Here is a 21,698-nt window from a genome sequence, read left to right as displayed (position 1 = left end):
GGTGGCATGAGGAGAGTTTACCATTTATTTATTTATTTATTTTTTAAACAATCACATTTTATTGGTTTTGTAACATACAAACTTTGGTCCTCACCGGGCCAAGACACAAAACAAACTAAAACAATAGTACCGTACAATGGAATACTCAAACAAGCAGATCATACAAAGTCACCTTAAAGTTGTTGTGCTAGTGAGAAGGATCCCCTACTGCCCTGCACATTCTACGTTCAGGAGTGTCATATCAAGTCTGGTTGCCGAGTTCACACCTCGTCTTCCCATCGGTGCCATATCTTGTCCGCCTTTTCGGGACATCCTCAGGCTTTATACACTCTATGGCAATGCAAATCTGTACATCAGTGATCCACTGGCTTATTTGCGGAGTCTCTGCAGCACCCCATAGTTGTGCTATATTCCTTTTAGCAATTGCAATTGTTGTCATGAAGCAGGGCTTTTCGTACCTTGACAAGTCTATTTCACTGAACGCTCCACGGAGTAGCAATTTCGGGTCACTGGGGATCGTCTTGTGTAGCACTCTAGTAAGGATGTCACAGCATTGCCGCCAATTTTCGCGGATATTTGGGCATTCCCACAGCGTGTGAAAGAAAGTTCCTTCTTCTCTATGGCAGCGTAGGCAGTTGGGTTCCGCTAGCTTACCCCAGCGCTATAAGGCTACCCTCGGGTAAGATTCTATGTAGTATTTTTAGCTGGACCAATCGCAGTCTGGTCGATATTGACACCTCCAGGGGGAACATTAATATCTGAACCCAGTCTTCCGGTAATATCTCCCCAACTTCGGCTTCCCATTTTGTCTTGAGCCGCACCAGCTCCGTTGTAGCGAAGGAGGTGATGGCGCTGTACATTACTGTGGTGACTTTAGCCTGAATGCAGTCTGTTATTATGTTGCGTTCTATTGGCGTGGTATCTGGCATGTCAGCTAGTGTAGGGAGATACTGCTGGAGTGCGTGTCAGAGCTGTGTGTAATGGTACCTCTGTCTCTGGGAGGTTAAAGGATATAGCCAGTTCTTCATAGGATCGGATGGCGCCATTTGTTACGTCGCCCACCTTCTCTATACCACACCCCATCCATACTGGCCATCTCGGTAATTTGGCTACCTCGTAGAGGTTTCCATTATTCCATAATGGTTGGATTGGCGTGACTGTCTCCCCATCCCGTGAAGGTATGCGATTCTGCCCAAATACGGGGCGTCTGTGCCGCCATGTTTTTTGGGGGGGGGGGGTCGCTCTGGGCATCGACTTGTACAGTTCCAGAGCGGGGGGGGTGGGCGATGCCCATACATGTGTCAGTGCTGGATCTGCATGCATTGCATCGTTTACTACCGACATCTTGACTGGCCCAGAAGCATGTCTGTAGCCTTGGTAGGCCAATCCCACCCTCCCATATTGACCTTTGTAGTGTTTGTAGGGCAATTCTCAGGCGTACACCCCCCCCCACCCGCCCCCAATAAGAGCTTTCCGAGTATATTGTTTATGTTCCGGAATTCTTTCACAGGTATGTGTAGTGGAGCGTTTGAGCTCATACAGGTAGGGGGGGGGGCAAGTGTCTGCATTTTGAACAGTGCGGCTCGGCCTAACGGGGTCAAGGGCAGGTCATCCAGTCCTGCACATCCCCTGTGAATCGCTCCGTAATGGGTTGTAAATTGTTCAGTGTGTAATCATCTAGGTTCCTCGTGATCTTAATTCCCAGATATTGGAAGTGATCAGGGGCTATTCTGTATGGGCAAGGCTCAGGAACCCCACTACCTAGAGCATTTAGTGCAAATAGCGTGGATTTGGACCGGTTTACTTTCAGGCCGCTAAAGGCACCATATTTCTGGAGCAACTGTGTCACCACCGGGCACATAGTCTTGGGATCCCTCAAATATAGCAATAGGTCGTCTGCATATAATGAGACTGTCTTCCCATTCTGAACCCCCCGGGATGCCACTCCATGTGGGTGCCTCTCAGCAACTGGGCCAGTGGTTCCATGGCCAGCGCAAAGAGTAGAGCTGATAGTGGGCAGCCTTGTCGGGTCCCTTCCCCCCCCCCAATGCAAAGGAGCGTGAAGTCCAGCCGTTCACTCGGACTTTAGCCATTGGTGCCTCATATAGCAGTTGGACCCAGGAGAGAAACTGTTCCTGAAACCCCATTTTTCGCATGATAGCCCAGGGAGCCTCCCACCGGATAGAGTCAAACGCCTTTTCAAAATCTATTGCAAGTACACCCAGGGAGATGTTGAGGGCCTGGGCCCGCTCAATGGCCAAGTGTATTCTTATTATGTTCATTCTCGTGGATCTGCCTGGCATAAAGCCACATTGGTCCGGGTGGACTAGGGATGTTAGGACTTGCTGTAGGCATATCGCTAGGAGTTCCGCCAGAATCTTGGTTTCACCATTAATGAGGGAGATGGGCCTATATGAACTGCATTGATCAGGGGGCTTATTCACTTTGGGTATAATTATCGTAGCTTTCCTCAGGTCCGCCGGGAGTCATCCCATTGTCCGGGCCCGTTGGAACATGTTGAGTAGGTGGGGAGCTAGGTTGTTACAGCTCATCTTCTTCCAGGTTTCTGTAGGAAAGCCCCTTCAGTCTAGGGGTCTTTCCAGACTGGAGCTGCATCATGACCATTGCAATTTCTTCTTCCGTGATGTCTCCTAGACCAGCAATCTGGGTCTCATTGAGGGTCGGAAGGGCGATAGTACCAGGGGGAGTTGTAGGTGCCTTGTATAACGCCTCGTAAAATTTTGTAAATTCCTCAGCTATGTCCTGGTCCGTGAGGCAGGGTTCCAAGTTTTGGGACACAATTGCACTCACATGACTGTGCCCTTCATCTCTCCGTTCAAGCCAGGCTAGGACCTTCCTTGCTTTGTCCCCAGTATCATATATTCTGCTTGGCATTGTCCAATGCAATGTTTTGCAGTTTCTTTTGGGCTAGCATCAGTGCTCTGTTAGTAGCTGGACAGTCATTGATCAGAGATGTTTCTTCTGCTCGTTTTACGTTAGTTTCTGCCTCTCAGTGATTCCAAATGTATTTTCTTTTGGGCCGTCGTCCAGGAGATGATTTCTGCTCGTAGCACTGGTTTGTATGCCTCCCAGAGTATAGAGGGACTTTCTACTGATCCGTCATTGGTCTCAAAGTACTCTGTAGTGACCTTTTGTATGCGTTCAATCAGCTCAGGGGAGCCTAGGTAGTAGTTATTCAATCTCCACACTGGTGGAGGAGCTGGTTTGCACGTTGTGAGTGATAGGAGTAGAAGGGAGTGATCTGAGATGCCCCGTGGGAGGTATTCAACTTGTGTTACTGTGTGTTAATGTCGCAGGCATTAAGAAATAATTCAAACGTGATAGCGATGAGTGTACTCCAGAGTGGAAGGAGTAACCCTTTTCTTCCGGATGCAGGTCACGCCACACATCCCTAATACCAAACGCTTCCACAAATGTAGCCAGGTTGGTTCGACGGTTAGGGTCTCCGTTACGTAGGTGCGTACGGTCTTGTACATTGATCATGACGTCATTGAAATCTCCTCCTAGGACCAGAATATCCGAGGTGTAGCCGGTGGAGCATAGATCGCCATAAGGGATATCGTTTTGTTCCAGAGCGTGCCCGTGGCATATGTGAATCTGCCCCCGGTGTCCTGTATTGTTTTGGTGAGGGTGAGCGGTAGCCTTTTGTGGATTAATATCAATACTCCTCCGGCTCCTATCGTAAAACCAGCTTGTATGGCTGTCCGGTAGTTCGAGCGCTTAAATAGTGTGTTGGATGTACGCGCCAGATGGGTCTCTGTTAGAAGACTATATCCGGGCTGTGCCTGTTCAGGAACTGTCTTACTAGCCTCCTTTTCAGGCCGTTTCCTAGGCCATTTACGTTCCAGGTGAGTAGTTTTAAAATTTTGTTCTTATTGTCTTGCAGAGTTGCGTTCATGAGTATGGTTCAAGCTGGCAATGGAGCCTCCTATAGTGGGGGCGTTGGACGCATGCAACTCGCAGCAGGGAACAGTAATTGCTGGTCGATTAAATACTGTTGTAGTGCTTCATTGAGTATTTCCAACTTGTAAACTTGTGCCAAACTCCCCCCTCCCCATACTTCATCCCCAACCGAAGCATCTGTCGCCCCTTAACAGTTCAAACTCTACTTAAACAGTATATCTAGGCAGTCTAGAACTCTGCCTATCGTACGTTCGTTTCTTGCCAAGGGGGGGCGGGTCGGTTCCAGTCGCCAGCCATTACTTTCTGCCATGTGAATCTCGTTTTTAGCTGGTTTAATTTCTCTTTCGTGTCTCGTGGTTTCACTTGCCTTATCTGTTGCTGTTTCCGTCATGCGTTTTCCTGTTGTGGTGCATCTTCCTGCCGCTGGGGTAGACTTGTCCGGTGGTCTTTCTGTATGTGGCCTATTACGATAGTTTCCAACCTTCTTCCTTCCGTTCCAGTCGCCTTCAATGAGCCATTCTGCCCAATTCCATGCTTCTCTAGGATCCGTAAAGTGTACTGTTGTGCCCTTGTAATATATCTTGAGTTGAGCAGGGAAAATCAGGCCATATTTGATTCCGAGTGATTGGAGGCGCTTTTTTAGTGGGTCAAAGGATTAGCGCACTTTTTGGACTTCTCTAGTGAAGTCAGGGAAGGAGATTCGAGCCGTTATAGGTGATGGACCCTTTCGTTCTTGCCATTTGTAGTATGGCATCCCTGTCTATAATTCAGAAGTCTTGCTATGACCGCACGGGGTGGCACGCCAGGGGTGACCCTGCCCTTTGGGATGCGGTGGGCTCTTTCACAAGAGAAGAATTTGGAGAAGGATTCAGTATCATATGTTCAATAGCCATCTTTCAAGGAACAGTTCCATGCATTCTCCTTCCGCTTTTTCTGGGAGGCCTAGGATGCGGAGATTATTGCGCCTTGATCGACCTTCACTTTCGTCTACTCTTCCCACCAGGGATTTCATTAGTTGTAGCATGCCCGTTATCTGGCGGTTGACTCCTTTCAGATTGTCCTCGGTCACCGATATGCATGCTTCCGCCTCTCCAGTGCGTGCAGTCAGCTTCTGCAAGTCATGTCTCAACAGGGATACCTCAGCTCCAATGGCGTCCATTTTCTTTCCCATGGATGTCCTGGAGCTGGCAATGGCGCCCATCACATCCCTGAGGGAGATGTCCTCCTCCATGATTTCATGTTCGGTCGATGCCGACCTCTCTGGTGATCTAGACAGTGGAGTGGTTGCATACTGTTATATACTGCTTTGGGTGGAGGTTTTTCTAGGCTTGTCCTTCCCCATATTGCGAAGCAGGCCTTGTATTATGAATAAAATTACGTTCTGCGGTTGGGAGGAGCTGGCAGTGTCGTTACGGAGGTAACCTGCCTTAGTTGTTCACGAGGTCATCATGTCTGGTCGAGCGCAGCGTTCTCTGGATGTGCACAGCCCAGGCAAATGATCTTTTGTTCCCGTGGTGTCAGGGGCAAGTATGGTTTACAGGTTGTTCCTAAGATCTATTAGTGTTCTGGCATGCCCTCTTCTTCACTGCTTGGAGCACTGATTTTCTAATCTACTGGCAGGAGGTAATTGTTCTTTACTGTAGTCCAGGTCAGTAATTATGCATAGGAACTGCTTTATGTTGGTATCACGTTTTATGAGTTGAAAGAGTGTCTTGCCTGTGTACAGGCTTTGGCGCTCATTTCTGCTCCCTTCCGGGTGTGGGGTGCGTTCTTCACCCCACTGTTATGTTACGGGTCTGCCGGTTCCCCCGATGCTCCGCCGTGGTTCAACTGCGGCGGGGGGGTGGGGGGGGGTCTCCGGTCCGTCACCTTTTGTATCAGGAGCGAATGGTGATCGCTGCTGCGCCCTCTCACATGCTTGACATTCTTTCCACTGTGTGGTTATTGGAATAGTGTTTTCTTGGGCCCTTGATCAATAGGTGATAGGCAGCAGTTATTCTAATTTGGTAGGCCACCACTGTTCACCTAGCGCTCACTGCCCCCATCCATGCAGGGGCAAGAATTTGAGTAGTGATATGATTCCAGTAGTACTGAAGGTTCTTTAGGCTGCGCTTCTCAAATCGCTATGGGTTGGGAGAAACTGTTGCCGGGGGCCCGCGTATCATGTGGGCTGCATTTATGCATCAGTATTTTAAAGTCTGCGCTGGGAAAGCAAACGGGTCCCAGTTCAACTCCTGGGTCGCGGAGCACTCGCTCGACAGTCTCTCGGGGTGTTGCACTACCTTCGGCAGGGGGCCCGCTTGCACCAAGAGGGGATCGTGGGAACTCCTCCCCCCACAGCGCGTTCCAGGCAGGCGGACAGATTTCAGGGCCCACCGCCGCCTCCCCTTACCGGGTCTTGCGGATTCCTCCTCCCGGTGCACACCGCAGGCTGGCGGGCGCTCAACGATGTACGGAGCGCCTGCAACCACTCGGGAGGCCGGGGGGGCAGAGATTCCAGCACGGATCCCCAAACGTAGCCGATCCGCTCCTCCAGTCACTGCTACCCCCTATCTGGCAATATGTTGGTCCGCGTGGGGGGGGGCAAGGCAGGCCCCCCCTCCCTCGAAGCAGCGACCGTCTCTGCGCAGCCACTCTTCCACGGGTACCAGGATTTGCAGCGTCGCTGGGTTCGCACTCAGCAGCACCCGGCCGCCATTTTGGAAACTTCCCAAACGCTGTCACTCCAACTTTTACCAGCTTATTTCTCTGAAACTGGCAGCCGATTTCACACTTGGACCACCGGTCATGAGAAACGTGTTCCGACACCCGAAAACACCTTTTACTTCACATGAGCAGTCTTTTTTCTAGCAGGATATTGCAGGATACGGCTGACGGCCTCAGGAGCACCGAGAGCTCACGTCTTCATGCCGTGTCCGTTGGCCACGTCCCTCCGATTGCACAAAACCCTCAGGCCTTACAGTGCTGTCGAGACACTCAGTAAAGTAAGGAAAAGAAAAAAGTTTGGTACACATGGCGAGGTAGCCAAGTTGAGGTCCAAATAGAGGGGTGGGAGAGCAGTGTGCCAGATAAAGATTTTGAAGGAGTATTACTCTCCACATTCCCATTCGGAACAGGAGTATTTTATAATAAATATATGGTTTAACTGTAAAATAGAACTGTTTTGTAATGAATATTTATTTGCATCAAGTTATTCATGCACATTTAAAAAGATACATTTGTAACTCTTCAGATCAGGCAGCCAGACTAGATTTATTCCTGAAGCATTAAATGTACTATTGGTCCAACCAGATCCATGGAGCTGTGTGACTGAAAGACAGCGTGTGTCGGTTTTTTGTTGGGAGTATTTTTTTGGTCCCCGTTTTTATTTTTTGGGTGCATTTGCCAATTTTTTTTTTTTTATATAGCCGATACACCCCTTATCTGTAGTACTGACTGGTAGTGAACAGATTGCTAGATGGATGAGGCGATGTCGTAGCTTACAGAAAGGTTCCAGTAAAATCTAGAGCGGATCTGGAGACGCTTCCTGTGTAGTGAAAACTACCAATGTTTAAGTCAGTTACAACAATCACAAAAAACATTTTGTTGAGGTCTGGAGCATCTTTCATTCATCTTCTTTAGTGGCAGAGGAGAGATTACTGTTGCCAATGCATTCCAGACCCCTGTGGTCCAACATCTGGGCAAATCTCTACCTTCCGAGACCACTGCTACAGGTGCAGACAGAATCTGTCCAATCGGGGTGTAACCCCCCCCATCCCTTAATGAAAGGGATGTGCCTGGGTCGTCCTCGGCAGTCTGATGTAGCATTCATCCTTTAAGAGTCAATAGAACACTTGCCTGTAGCTGCTTGCTAAAGATGTCAGACTATACTATGTTAATATGGTGGCTGTAGCAGACGAACGGAAGGTATGAACAGCACTTTGCTGATTGATGAGCTAAGACATCAGCTAACCCCATCACTTTCTGGAAAGATGATGGCAATGTTGAAACTATTAAAGCCTGTGTGATGGAGAGCAGGAGTGAACTTGCAAAGGAATATGTGCATTTCAGCAATTGCTATTAGGGAGATTTCTGTGCCAATTTCTTTTAACCTTAGAGATCCAACAATTTTGCTGGACTTCGGCTAGAATGTTTGGTTTTACTATTTAATGGAGTCTGGTAAACTCCATAAGCATCTGCTTTTTTCAAGGCGGCAGCACCTTTTATTCAGTCGCACCGACAAGTCCTTTGGACTTTAATGTTCAAATACATTTTATTTTCGTGAACTATGTTCCCAAGAATAGTACGATTACATCTTCCTTACCTGTTTTTGTGGGTCCAGCACACCACCCCATGTGGAGTGATGGGGGTTACATAGCAACTACTTACCCTACTTCTCATGGAACTTTGTTACACCAACTTGAACGGCTGGTGGCAGTGGTTTCTGTTTTACTACCTTTGCACCATTTATCTGCAGGCGGATTTCTCAGCTGCAGTCAACACCCAAGGGTGACCGTTATTCCAATATGTTGCCAGTCTTCCTTTTTCGCCATTTCTTTTAGTACCTTCTGGGCTTTTACTCTGTTTGAACCAGGTTTAAGTCCTTTGTGCATTTTGCCTTTGGCGGGCATCAGCCCTGAAGCTCGCCCAATCTCCAGTGTGTCTGGAAAGGCAGGAAGTGAGGGAGGGTCCGGAATCCTACCTGTCCTTTGTCTTTAGGTGTGCCTGAGTGAAACCAGTTCTGGTTGGCTATCCGGTAGGATAGCCACCCTGCTGGGTGATTGACAGCCCTAGTGCTGTGAATGAACAGGAACTTGCTTAAAAAGCCAGGGTTTTTGGGACTCGAGGCAGAGTCAACCACTGGAGGACAACATCTGACCAAGAAGATTTGAAGAGACACCAGCAGCAAATGCCTGGACTGCGAAATGCCCAGTGAAGCAGGCAGCTGTGCTGACCCAGTTTTGGGTTTGCCTGCAAGTCCCACAAGGGAGGACTACCACCTCCATTGGGCTGGTGGGACCAACTAGGCTCGAGGCAAGCTTCATTTTGTCATAACCGCAGACTTGCTGCACTTTTCAAAGCTGCAGAATCTCAATGCCCGGGCACCCTCGACCAGAGTGCACCGTCTTCAGAAGTGCAAATCCAGCCAAAAAGGACCCAACAGAAGCAGGAAATCTTCATGCAGAGTCCCTAACCAGAGTCCAGGACTGAGGGGACAAGTACCTTCCAACTGGAGCTGTTTGTTGTCGAGAAAAAGATGCCAAAACCACAAAAGGCTGCTGAATCCAGGAGAATCCATTGCTGCAGAGTCACTATCTAGAGTGCTGCCCCCAGCAGCCCACCAGACATCCTCCCTTTAGTCACCACAACCAAGGACCAGGTACAAGGGTCTGCTACACTGCACCAGGAAGGCATCCAGCTGGAACAAATGCTTCTATTCTCCAGGTACTGCCTTGGTGTACATCTACCTTTTACCATTTGTAGTGCTTCCTAGCTTGGGGAGTATTATTTTAAGCCCTTTTGAGTTTATCTCAAATCACCTGCACTGGCCTTCCAGCTTAAGATGGCTCCACTTGAGCTTCTGCAATTTTTTCTACTGATTATTCTAAATCATTTCCTGTGTAAAGTGCATCAGAACCTCAACTGGCCCAATGACTTTGGCTGTACCATCTCCCTAAATGCTCCTCTGAACCCATTTGCTTTGGCAGTGTTTGCTCCCCTCCCAGGTTAATTGTTGAACACTTCTTGCTGGGACAAAGCTGGCCTACGTCCCTTTGGGAGAATCTAGCTGTTTTACTACTTATCAAGCAAGTTCAGATCTAACTTTTGCCTCCTTGAAACTCAATATTGTAATGGTGGCGATGTGTGTGCGTGTGAATACTGACCTCAAATGACATCACTCAGTGTACTGGAACATGTTTAGCATAAGAAAAGTGTACTTGCCTACTTTATTGCTCTTGTTGAACTGAAGCCTAACTTTTCATGTAATGTTACTATTAGTTGCTGCTTTCTAAAGATTGTCTATTATCCTTGTGTATATATAAATATATATTTATAACCAAGTGTGTAAGAGTTTACTTGGATACCTGTATTTATAATATTTCATTGCACAGCTCACATTACCCTTCTTAAGATAAGCCTGGCTAGTCACTCTACCACCTTGTGTAGTATAGGCCTATATTAAAAAGGTGTGTTAACACCAAGATACAAGTCCCATACCAATTGGACTCCAAATTGTTACCTAGCACTTGCCATCACAGAATCTGGCCTGAAGGAGTCAAAATAAAATTAAAAAAGGACGGCTGATATTACTTTTCCAAAGGGATTGACAATACTGAGAGACCAATGTTAAAAACTGACATGGGAAAGGGGTTGGTGGAGAGGAGATTGGACGAGTGGGTGACTTGTAGTGGAATGGAGCTGCCATGCTCCATTCAGAGGGAGAGGGGCTTGGTGGTGGCGGGGCAGAGGGGCATGGTGCTTGGAGGGGAGGAGTGGCGAGAGAAGGCTGAGAAATACTGGGTTAGGCTATGCAGAAACATGACGACATGGGAATCTGAAGTCAATTTGGAGTGAGGGCTGGCACAGAAAGTGAAGGGGCTTGGGGTTATGAGCCAAATGAGAGATTTGGTACTTGGTCATATAGCACTTGCTGACATGGACAACGGTATGTGAGTAGCTACCAAAACCATGCCATCAGTCCTCTTCACAAACCACAATTAGGAAAAAGATGTCGATTTGCAGAAAAACCCACTTTTTATCCCATATATTTAGTGATTGGATGGGAGTATAGCTTGGTGGCAATGTGCTTGTCTTGTAAGCAAGACCATGCAGAGCAGAGCAGGCTCGAACCTCTGTCCCACAAAGAGGCTGGTCTCCAGCATGAAGCAAGATAGAAGAACCCAAAAGATGTTTATTTCCCACCTGTACATTTTACTAGATTACTGCTTTTTATCCCAGCCAGGTTTAATCCAAAGCCTGAAAAATGGTGCTCTGTTGTGTGCTCTGCCTTAAGCGTCCTTTTGACTTCGAAGGTAGGAGTAAGCCCCCAAAAGGTAAACACTCCCTTAGGACGTACCCTCTCGGTTAGTCCTGGGGCTAGACTGGGTGATGGCCCTTTTCTCCCCTTGTGTAAAATGAAAAAATGATGACCCCCGCCTGCCCCCATTAAACTGGAGTCTGATTTTTGGCCTCAAACACCTGAAGGTTCACATAACTAGCCCTTGTTCTGTGTACGGAGTAGTGGCCATCTTTGGCCATTGGCAAGGTGTTCCTGGACTGGGCTCTCGCCAGCCTGAAGCCAGTGATAGGGCAGTATGGATTAACTTTGCGAGCATGCCGTTTGCGTTCTTGGAAGGACTGATGCAGTTTGCTGACCACGCCCTGCAGCACCCTCACCTCCCCCCCTCCCACCACTGCCGCCCCCCACCCCCATTTGGTGGACGCTAGGTGTGCACGAAGCAGACTCCTTGTCCGCAGGCTGCATCGCTTAACCTACACTTGGACAGCCTGCTGTGTGAGGAAGGACCAAAGCTCGATCCTATAAAAAGGTCTATATCCGAGTTTTTCAAGACACCCAAGTAGATGCAGGTCCAGAAGGGTCTACCAAAATAAAGATCCCTGCAAACCAATCCAGCCTGGCAGTATGCAGTAAGATAAACACTCTAGCTCCCAGGACCAACAGGTTGAAAAAAGACAAACTACACAATAACAAAAGGTAAGGGAAATTGCCACCTGGGAGCAAACGACCTACTGTAAGAGGATTGTGCCACCAGGGAATCGAGAACAAGGTGCGAGTATGGCCTGCTCGCAGGACTTGGGTTTCTTACTGTGCTTCTAAATGAAGTCCGGTTTTGGCATCAGGCGAATGATCTAGCGATGAAGCAGCCCAGCGATTCAGAAAAGCGGCATAAAAGCCACTTTGCCAAAAGAATAAACCTGCAGTACAAAAATACATAGGATCCCAAACCTTTCAACACTCACACTACTCAGATATGTTCCAATCAGTGTCTGGTGTGAAGTGGAACCAAGTTAAAAACCCATACGCTTGAATTACAAGAAAAAGTAGGAATACAAAATTGTCCAAATAGATTTTTGCTCATCTAAAATAGTCCCGCTCAGAGATTTGTCCTCTTTAAAGGTAAAAGTTACTCCGAATCTGGAGCCCTGGTTAGAAACTAAAATTTTAGATTTGGGTTTGTTCAGGGTACAACTTCTGATTGCGACCAGGCTCAACCTCAAATGAGAAAAGGTTGCATCGGTGTGGTGGTTGATGGGAGGAACCAAAACACCTACCTCCTTGAATAGTGTAAGCAACTTGAGAATGAACCACACAGTGACTGCACCCCAAGGGATTCAAAGATTGTGCCTTTTTTCATTAACCAAGCCGACGCGAGGGAGGATGCTTGAAGCAGAGCAAGGGATTATCCCGTAAATTTGACATTTACGGGATAGGATTTATAATGAACTGAATGTTTAAATGGAACAAGGATACAAACTGGCCGGATATTTTTGTTTTGAAAAGGGCACGAGAGGCCGAAATACGTGTTAATTAATAGGCACAACAATTTAAAGGGCACAATACATTAACTGCTGTTTTGCTGGAACTTTATTTCAAATTTTTCAAAACAAAAAGGAAACAGAAAAATCTTTGAATCCCTTGGGGTGTACTTACTGTGTGGTTCATTCTCAAGCTGGTTAGAAACTAGAATCTAGGTCTGACATGGTGTCCTAGAACGTATATTATGGCAACGAGCGAGTAGGGACGTGGGCACAATCTCCGGATTCTATCCCTCACTGGCAAAGTGTCATGAGGGACAGGCCATAACTCAGCCACGCACTCTCCAACAGATTGTTAGACAAAGATTATCCTAAAGCACTGGCTGCGCCAGAATCCCCATCAAGAGCATCCCCAGTTTGTGATCCTTCAGTCCCTGTTGTCACCACTAGTGGTCAAAGTGTCCTGTGCGACATACCCGGCATTATATCAGATTTGCACTCGCAGCGTTTGTAATGGTTTTCTTGTAAATTAGTTTAGTATATGGAAAATGTGTCTGCCGGAAGCAATTATGCAGGATGAAGCCAAAAAATGACGCTGGGAAAAACTGTTGACAGTGGAAATGGTCGCTCGGCCAGGTACTGTGACCGAGATGGACAACTAGAATGATCCTGTTGAGTAACACTTGAGGCAGCCAAGAATGAGAAATTAACAGAGGATACATAGATCAGCAGCGACTATGGCGTCTTCACACAGAACTAGAAACATTTCAGCTACATGATGCAATCCTCCATTTCTCATGTCATTGGCATTTTAAAACTGTTCAAACTAACTGACCAGGAAAAGTAGGAGGTTGCAAAAAGTTAGATCAGATACAGTTCTACCTTTATGAAGGATTCTTAGCAACTATCCCTCATTAGCTTTGTGTGAATTACAGATACTTCCAGCTCAGCAGCAACGAAAGGTCTATACAGCAGCAAGCCGGACCATTAGAGTGCCAAAACCAAAAGAGAAACCATACACTGGAATACCTGTGGGTCCTAAAGTACAGTAGTTAGAACTTCTGTTCAACTATACAATAAATAATGTTCAGCCTGGGGAATAGGATAGAAGTGTAGGTTGGCTGGCATAGGAGATGAACAGCCCCTCGCACCAGTCATGCAGACTTCGTGTTCAGAGCAAACACCATGTCATAGTCCCTGTGTTCAGAGGGTGTGGACCCACAGTTATGAAACTAATTCTGCAAACTTTCCTGGCCTCAGTGTTAACCCGACTGACCAGTGGAGGGCCACTAAGGATTAGAATTTGCTACCAGGCTAAGCTTAATAGGTAGTGTTGCATGTCACCCTCTGGGTAGAATGGAAGTTCCCAGGATCTCAAGCTAATAAAAAAGGATAAGCCGCTTCCGACTTGTCAGTTGAATCGAAGCTGACTCCGCTGTCATTTCAGGCACCATGTTGGTGCCACACTGCGTGCAGGAGGCCCAGTGGCGGGGCCCTGCACGAGAACGATTCCCCTGCTCGACAACACCGTCCCCCATGAAGGTGAGGCCCGCGTGACCAAGGCTGGCTGTGCAACCCCGGCCTGGGTGCCCACAGAGCTCCGGGGCTGCGGAGCGCTGGGTGCCCCCAGCCCACGTGTCATACTCCTGTGATCCGGAGTTAGCAAGGTGACCCCCTTGCCTTGTGTCTGCTGCATGGATGCAGCCTCATGATCCATGACGGGTGGCCCCGACAACCGCAGTGGCCTGCCCCGGTGATCTGGTAGCAGGCCCCACCACAAGTAGGAAAGGCTTCCTCATAACCCATGCTTCAGGTCTTTGTGTTCCACTGCATAACTTCGAGACACACACACAATTTGATAATAGCTTTGCTCCGAGCCTTTTCAAAGCCTTCTTCCACCCAAAGATCTTGCCCCGAATCTTAGCAGCTGCTGCTGCATAAACCACGCCCCCTTTGCCCATCTCGTGCATGCAACTAATAGAATAAGCCAAACGTCGTATCAGCCACATAAGCACCTGTGAAAAGATAATTTCCTCCATAGTTATTGGGGGATGGTCAGCTGGCTGATGGGGACTTCCCACAATATCCACATGCCGAGTACACCCACCTCGATTTTAGTTTAAGAAAACTCTCCAATTCGTTTATACCTCAAATTTGCGCATGAATATATTAGTACATTCACGTTTTGCTGCTGAATTATGTTTAAAAGAAGCACAAGATGGAAATGTCAAAACTATAAAAAGAACTCATCCTTCAGCTGGCTTCGCTACAAGCTTTTCAACAGTACAGTAAACAGACTTGACGCAGCTCTTCCAAACAGGGTGATCTTGTGACCAGTGCGTGACTGCCTCCAGTTGAAAGAAGGCAAATAGATGCGCTTTAAGCCCAAAGTTGGGAGTTCCTAGAATCGCACAGGGAAAGGAAAGCCCTCCAAGCATGAAGTCATTATGAAAACCAACTAGACATTCTCGGTTTTTGCAAGAAACAAAACAACCTTGGGAGGTTAGCTCTGGGGCAATGCGCTCGCCTTGGAAGCAAGATGAGATAAAACACAGGTTCGATCCCCAGGTTCCGCTTAGAAAACTCAGGTGTTAAGAGCTATAAATAAAACAATTACAACCCTCGCCATATTATGGAACAGAATTTTTCCATGCATACCTGGATGTCCAGGAAAGGCAGGAGCAAGCAACGGGTGACTTTCGGGTCCATTGACTGGATAAGCAGCTGCAGATCTGGCGGAAAAAATAAATAAAACCTTACTAAAAAAGGCAAAAAAACAAAACTAATTTACATTTGGATTTCATGACCTGCAATACCCAATCTCCCCCCTGCCCTGGCATGATCATATTCTTTTGTGATAAAAACCTAGCACTTGGTGACGGTTTTGGCTCCTAAAAGTCCAAAATAAGCAAGGCAGCACGTCCCCAAAAAAATAAATAAATAAAAAGACTAGCAACGAGAAGTACAAACCTAAATAAATAATTTGGCGCAACATTCTGAAGACCTAGGGCTCCATATAACATTGCAGTGTTTATGTTTTGGGACAAACTTTAGAAAGAAAATAAAGAAATCCATTTATAGCCATTCCCACCAAATGACTGTCCCTCCCAGCCCAAAGGACATCTTCCAGGGATGTTTAAGCTCGCTTTATTAAATCCTTACCATCAAAACTTTAAATAAAACTGCTCAAAGTGCCATTTTTGCATTTAAGAGTCAATAGCTCAATTGGAGCTGCAAACGGTACTGGTGTAATGCATTCTAAAATCGGTCCGCCTTCAGCTACTCTATTTTAGAAGTATTTTGCGTCACAGAAGTCGTGTTAAACACAAACTTAGCCACCAGTTTTGCCTTGTGTACAAGTATTGGACATTTGGCAGGAACTGCTATTGGATGCCCAGGTACTCGCACCATTTTGCAGCTGCTACCACCACTGGTCAGCTTCTACCACAATAGCAGTGCCTGGGGAATCTTACCAACGCCTACACAAAAAAACTTGGCATGGTCAATGTTCGCTTTTCATGTGACCACCTGCTCATATTCCCCTATATTCTCACTGCCTTCTCTGCAGCTCCACTCTAATGGAATTTCAGATTACTCCTCCTCAGTCTTTAAGTCTGCAATGCATCTTCTCCATTCTCCAGTTACACCTTCTATTCCATGTACTCTAAATTCCAAGCCATGGTCTTCCCACTTCATCCGACCCATTTTATCTCGGCCTACCCTTCAGTTCGCATTCTGCCCCCAATCACTACACTGCCTCTTCGTCCCTAAACTTGAATGTACTAACTTTTGCTCCTGAGCACTGGCACACTACTTCATGGTCTTCCGCTCAAATGTATTCCCCCCCTCCTTTCGGCTTCATAAATAAGGCATGCAATTCTCTTATCACATAGTGATTTGTGCACCATTCTTAGTTTCACAACTTCGATGAAAGGGAGCAATATATATGGGATTCATTACTCACCGTAATCGAATTTCTGATGCTTGTATCTGCTTAGATTCACATGCTGTGCATAGGCCGACATCTAGTGGAAGCTGCAGAGTATTAGTTTGTTTTTCGAAACTCTAAAATGGGCGTCGACACAGGGCGTGCCAGTAATACTATCCAGAATCCATAGTGTGACGTTCAATGTACCCATGATCCCTCACGCGTCTAGGACCCTCAGATTGTATATTTTCTGACATGAGGTAGCATGAGGAGTAGCGCGAGTACAGATAATCCAAGCAGATAGATAAGACTACAAGCATCAATGCACCTTCTCTCAGAGTGGAGGAAGGGTGGGTCGCATGTGAATCTAAGCAGATACAAGCATCAGAAATAAGATTACGGTGAGTAATTTATCCCTTCTGAGGCTTTTGGAATCTGCTTAGATCACATGCTGTGCATAGATTAGCAAGCAGTGTTAGAAGAATGAGGTGGTATGTGAGAAGGGTCATGAGCAAATAAATATGTCTTAGAACCACTTGAGTCGCTGTCTTGGAATGGGTGTCAATGCAGTAGTGCGGAGTAAAAGTGTGAAGAGAGCTCCAAGTAGCCGCTTTGCAAATGGTGTCAAGGGGTACATTTGCAATGAAAGCCAGAGTGGCCCCAATGCCTCTTGTAGAGTGGGCTCTTGGTGTGAAAGGCAGAGTTTTTTCAGAAAGTGAGCAACACAGCTGGATACAGTTAACAATCCACTTAGAGCTGGCACCTTTAGAGATGCAATCTCTCTCTTTGCCTGTAGCTCTGGAGACAAACAGTTGGTCTGTTTTCATTAGCAGTCTGTTTTGTTTAGATGGTATAGGACCGCCCTACGCACATCTAGGGTAATTTCACCTCAGCTGAGCTTTGTGGGTCTTGGAAGAAAGCCGGAAGCTCGATGGACTGGTTCACGTGGAATTTAGAAATACTTAGGTGAGAACCTAGGGTGTGTACGTAAAACCAGTTTATCTGTATGAACCGTAAAGAAAGGATCCTGAAGTGACAGAGCCTGAATTTCACTGACCCTTCTTATAGATGTAATAGCTACTAAGAAGGCCGTTTTATAAGTCAGGTGTTTGAGACTGCTTTTATGAATGGGGGACCAATGAGTTTAGATAGCACAACATTAAAAGGTCCCAACCTGGTGGTGGGTTTGAAATTGGAGGGTGAAGTCTCTTCTTCCATGAAGGCTTTAACCACTGGTACTTTCCACCACGACACCTTGTTATGGGAGGTGGTGTATGCTGACAGATCTGCCAGGTGTACTTTCAGTGAGTTAAAAACCAACCCTGCGTCCAGCAGGTGGAGCATGTATGTGACAATTGTGGAAGGCGTGCAATCAACTGGGTTGATTTGCTTATTCTGGCACCAGATAACGAATATTTTCCATTTGTCAAAGTAGCAGTGCCTCATGTTTCGCTTCTTAGATTCTCTTAGGATGTCCACACATCTCTGCTTTAAATTGAGATGTCCAAACTATGACCTCAGGAGCCATGCTGTCAGGTTCATTGAGTTGGGTTGAGGATGCACTGTTTGACCTTGGTGCTGGGACAGTAGGTTGTACCAGCCCAGGAGTTTGATGGGTTCACACACCGCTAGTCTGCGTAAGTGTGGGAACCACGGTTGTCTCGCCCACATGGGAGCAACTAGGACGAGCGTCATCGATTCTCTGTGCATCTTGTTGACCACCTTCCTGATGAGGTGTTGGTGGAAAAGCGTACGCAAACATCCCGGACCAGTTCATCCACAGGGCGTTCCCCTGGCAGTCTGGTTGGGGGAACCTGGATGCGAATCCTGGGCACTGTCTGTTTCCGCTTGTGGCGAATAGGTCTATAGTGGGGAAACCCCACTGCGAGAAGAGATCTTCTACGATTTCTCTTGGTAGACACCATTCGTGTTCCTCTGTGAGGGGATCTCTGCTCAAAGCGTCCAGAGAATGGAGATCCCGTGGAACATGTTGAGATGACAGGAAGATGTTCCGTCTGAGTGCCCATATCCAAATTTTCTGGGCAAGCTTGGACAGATTTGGCGAACGAGTCCCTCCTTGCTGGTTCAGGTAAAAGATGGGTGTAGTGCTGTCCGCCAGGATCAACACTGACAGGTTCAACAGGCAGGGCTCAAACGCTTGAAGCGCTCTGAATACTGCCAGAAGCTCTAGCAGGTTGATATGATTCTTGGCCACTGAGTGAGACCAGAGACCCTGAGCTGTGTGGTGGAGATGGTGTGTTCCCCACCCTGACAGGCATTCTGTTGTGACCACCGCCTGTATGTCGGGATCCTAAAAGGGTTTCCCCTTGGACAGATTTTCTCTTGTCCACCAGTGAAGGTTTTGTACAAGTGTTGGCGAAACGACCACTAGATTGTCCCACTGAACACTTGCCCGAGACCACTCTTTCGCCAACCATTCTTGCATGGGACGCAGGCACACGTGGGGGACCAGGTAAATACATGACGCCATCATGCCTGGCAAACAAATTGCTTGGCGTACCGTTAACTGGCGACCAGCCTGATATTGCGGAATTTGCAGCAGTATATTCCGAATTCTTTCCTCTGATGGAAAGGCAAAGCCTTCTTGATTGAAACCTAATTCGAAGAGGTCGATCGTTCTTTGAATGTTTGTCCTGCAAATTACTGGGGTCTCCCCCGTGATGACCCAGTTATCCAGATAAGAGTACACTGGGATTGCCCCCCTGCGTAGGTGTGCCACCGCCAGTACCTTGGTGAATACCCTTGGAACCGAGGCCATCCCAAAGGGCAGTACCTTGAACTGGTAGTGTTGACTGTCCACCTTGAAGCGTAAGTATCTTCTGTGCGCTGGGAACATGGAAATATGAAAATAGGCATCTTTTATGTCCAATGTTGCCATGTAATCCTTTTTTTTTTGGAAGGGGATTACCTCTTGGAGAGAAGTCATGCAAAATGTTTGGGGCTTGACATATTTGTTTGCATGCCGCAAGTCCAATACTGGGTGCATTGTCAAATCTTTTTTGGCACAAGGAAGTAAGTTGAATAAATACCCTTGTTTACGTGGTGTCCCGGGACGAGTTCTATCGCGTCCTTGGCTAGAAGATTAGCGATCTCTTCGAGGAGGATCTTTTGGTGGTCTAATGAATGTACTTTGTCATGGAGGGTGGTTTCGGGGACGCTCTAACAGTTCTATGCAGTATCCTGCGGACACTGGACAGCACCCACTTGTCTGATGTGATCGCTTCCCAAGCTTGGGTGAAGTTGGAAATGCATCCCCCTACTGGGGATGCGTGAGAAGGGACCCTGAACGGAACTTCACTGTTTTGGGGGAGGCATGCCGCCGTCTCTACTGGGGCTGCCTCTACCCTTACCACATCCTCTTGTTACCCCTGCCATAACCCTGGGTAGACTGCTGGTTGTTATTGTTCCATGGTGTACCCTGCCCCTGGTAATAGTTGGAGCCTCTGGGAATTTTGGCGACGAAAATTGCCATTCCCCCTTTGATTCGGGGGTTTGTTGGTTGATTGGCACAGGGATTTGAGAGTCTCGTTCTCATCCTTGGCATTTTTTAGCACGTCCTCTACCGCCTTGCCAAACAGTAGATCAGGCTCCACCAGTTTGTCTATTAACAATGCTTGGGTCTCGGGTTTGAACCCAGATTGTCGTAACCAAGCATGTCTTGATAACAGTGCCCTCTGCTATCAGTCTGCTGGCGTTATCCGCGGCATCGAAGGTTGCTTTAAGGATGCAACCAGACACGGCTCTTCCCTCCGACGCAACCTGTGCCAACTGGCCTTTTAAAGGTTCTGGGGCGGAGAGTGCCGCGACCTGTTCCCACTGGTGGCAGTTGTAACTCGCCAGTAGGGTGGTGGAGTTGGCAATACTTGCTTAGGTAGGCGGAAGTGGAGGCTACCTTTCTAGCCAAACGATAGATCTTTTTGCTCTCCTTGTCGGGGGGAGCTTCAGACGATGATCGGGGCGTTCCCGCCCTCTTTCGGGTGTTTTGTCACTACCAGGGAGTCCGGCTTCAGTTGCCCCCTTAGGTACAGCGGGTCTGACTGGGCTGCCCTGAATAGTTTTTTGATCTTGGGGTTCACTGCCCTGGTGAGGTTGGGATTTAGAAGGGAAGGGTCTATTCTGCTCTGTATAGATTTGAGAATAGGGATGGCCTGGGCAACAGGTCTCCTTTCTCCCACTAGGTCCTCGACAAAATCCCTCTCTTCCTGTGCTCCCTGGGTATCTATGTGGAAGCGTTCTGCCGCTCTGGGCAACACCTCATTCAGGAGAGGTCGGTTGTCGACCGGTGAGTCGGTAACCAGACTTTCTTTTCCTACTGGGGAAGTCTACCCTGTAGGTTTCTGGGTCATCCTCGTCCTCCTCAGCCCCATAGCAGTCCATCCCGGTTTGGTCTCCCAACGTGCCCAAATATGGATCCTCAATCAAAAGTGGATTCTCATATTGAGAGTAAGGCTGTATACAGAAGGGGTCTGAAGACCAACTTTGTGTTGGTGCTTCAACCCAGGATTTCTTACTGGCGTAAGGGGGTGCAGCCCCATCAGGGGTATAGGAGAGGAAGTGCTCAGGATTCTTGGTATAGAAGTCTGCCAGGGATGACTTCCTAGACATAACTGTCTATATCCTCACTAGACCATTCCTTAGAGCTGGGGATTACTCTTTCCTGGGAGAGTTTCCCTGTTCTATCCTGACTGAACCTATGGCCTTGTACAGGGGTCTTGGATAAGTTGATAGAAGACTGACTTGTCTGTCAGTTTCTGTGGTGTAGAAAAAGGTTGAGGATGCTTCTTCTGCTGTTTTCCCCCCTCCCCGTGGGTGGAAATGCATTTCCCCCGGTGTTTTCACTTAATCAGAGCTTTTCGACATCTGGTGTTGAGATTCGGGGGGTAGTGTCCCCATCTCTAGAGTGTGGAGGTCGGGACTTGGTAGCAGCCGTCACGCGGTCTGCTGACGCCGACTCCTGGAGTGTGGCCTGGGGATAGAGGTTGGCTTAGTCTTCCGATGATTGAACCTCCGTTACCTTAGGGAGCGAGGCACTTTTGGCAACAGTGGATAGTTGCCTGGTGTCATGCGGCGAACTTGATTGAGAACGCCGATTCGGTGGACCGTTCTCTGTGTGCCTCTTTCGGAGAACTCGACATGCGCGTCGAGTCTCGGTTGGACTTCGCTTGTTTTTCGTGGAGGTGCTGTGGGTAGCGCTCGTGTTGCCGGGGGTTTTCCCCATAGCTGCCCTGTCGGACAAACCTTCCGAGGTCAGGGACTTGCGCTTGGCTGTTGACGCCACGTTGCCCTCGCCATCCAAAAGCATGGCGGCGCTGCCATCACTGAAGGTGCCCTCCGCTACCATGGCCTC

The 21,698-nt window shown here is 47.8% G+C and overlaps 1 protein-coding gene across 1 annotated transcript in view; it reads right to left on the bottom strand.

The window, feature by feature from the left end:
* The window catches only part of LOC138566337 (protein SSUH2 homolog), a 167,713-nt gene that overhangs the window by 85,436 nt on the left and 60,579 nt on the right, over positions 1–21,698 (bottom strand). The window contains exon 2 of the mRNA XM_069643478.1: positions 15,061–15,134. Within this exon, the coding sequence (XP_069499579.1) occupies positions 15,061–15,134 (74 nt within the window). The remainder of the gene's footprint in view (positions 1–15,060; positions 15,135–21,698) is intronic.

Source organism: Ambystoma mexicanum, chromosome 2p (genome assembly GCF_040938575.1).
Source record: "Ambystoma mexicanum isolate Mex_15411 chromosome 2p, UKY_AmexF1_1, whole genome shotgun sequence".
NCBI classification, from domain to species: Eukaryota; Metazoa; Chordata; class Amphibia; order Caudata; family Ambystomatidae; genus Ambystoma; species Ambystoma mexicanum.
The sequence above is the reverse complement of the archived record's forward strand: the minus strand, read 5'-3'. Positions and strand labels throughout refer to the sequence as shown.